This window comes from Triplophysa rosa, unplaced genomic scaffold, assembly GCF_024868665.1.
Source record: "Triplophysa rosa unplaced genomic scaffold, Trosa_1v2 scaffold479, whole genome shotgun sequence".
NCBI classification, from domain to species: Eukaryota; Metazoa; Chordata; class Actinopteri; order Cypriniformes; family Nemacheilidae; genus Triplophysa; species Triplophysa rosa.
Window position 1 is genome coordinate 13,725 of NW_026634484.1, and position 514 is coordinate 14,238.

The window sequence follows — 514 nt, forward strand, 5'->3', positions numbered from 1 at the left end:
GGATGAGGTTGAGGAGGAAGAGGAGGTTCATCAGACTGATGATGAGGTTGAGGAGGAGGTTCATCAAACTGAGAATGAGGTTGAGGAGGAAGAGGAGGTTTCTCAAACTGAAGAAGAGGTAAATGAGGAATCATCTCAGACTCAGGTGGAGGTACTGGAGAAGGAGGAGGTTATTCAACATGATGAGGTGGCAGATGAGGTTCCAAGTTCTGAAGAAGAGGCAGAGATGGTTCCTCAGCCTGAAGAACCACTGGAGCACATAGAGAATGTCTCAGAGGAGTCTACATCTGTGGAAGAACCTGAAGATGAAATAGAGGAGGCGGATGCAGCAGCTGCTGAAGAACAAGCAGCAGAGGTTGTTGAGGAGGTTGTGGAAATAACCCAAGAAGAAACGGAGGATGTGACAGAAACTACTCCAGAAGATGTGGTCCAAGATGTTCCTGCACCTGCTGGAGAAGTCACAGTGTCAGCTGACAATCCAGCACTCAAAGAAACTATGAAAGGTACAGTATGA

The 514-nt window shown here is 47.3% G+C and overlaps 1 protein-coding gene across 1 annotated transcript in view; it reads left to right on the forward strand.

The window, feature by feature from the left end:
- Positions 1–514, forward strand: part of LOC130550909 (uncharacterized) — an 11,349-nt gene extending 10,835 nt beyond the window's left edge. The window contains exon 3 of the mRNA XM_057328440.1: positions 1–514. Within this exon, the coding sequence (XP_057184423.1) occupies positions 1–514 (514 nt within the window).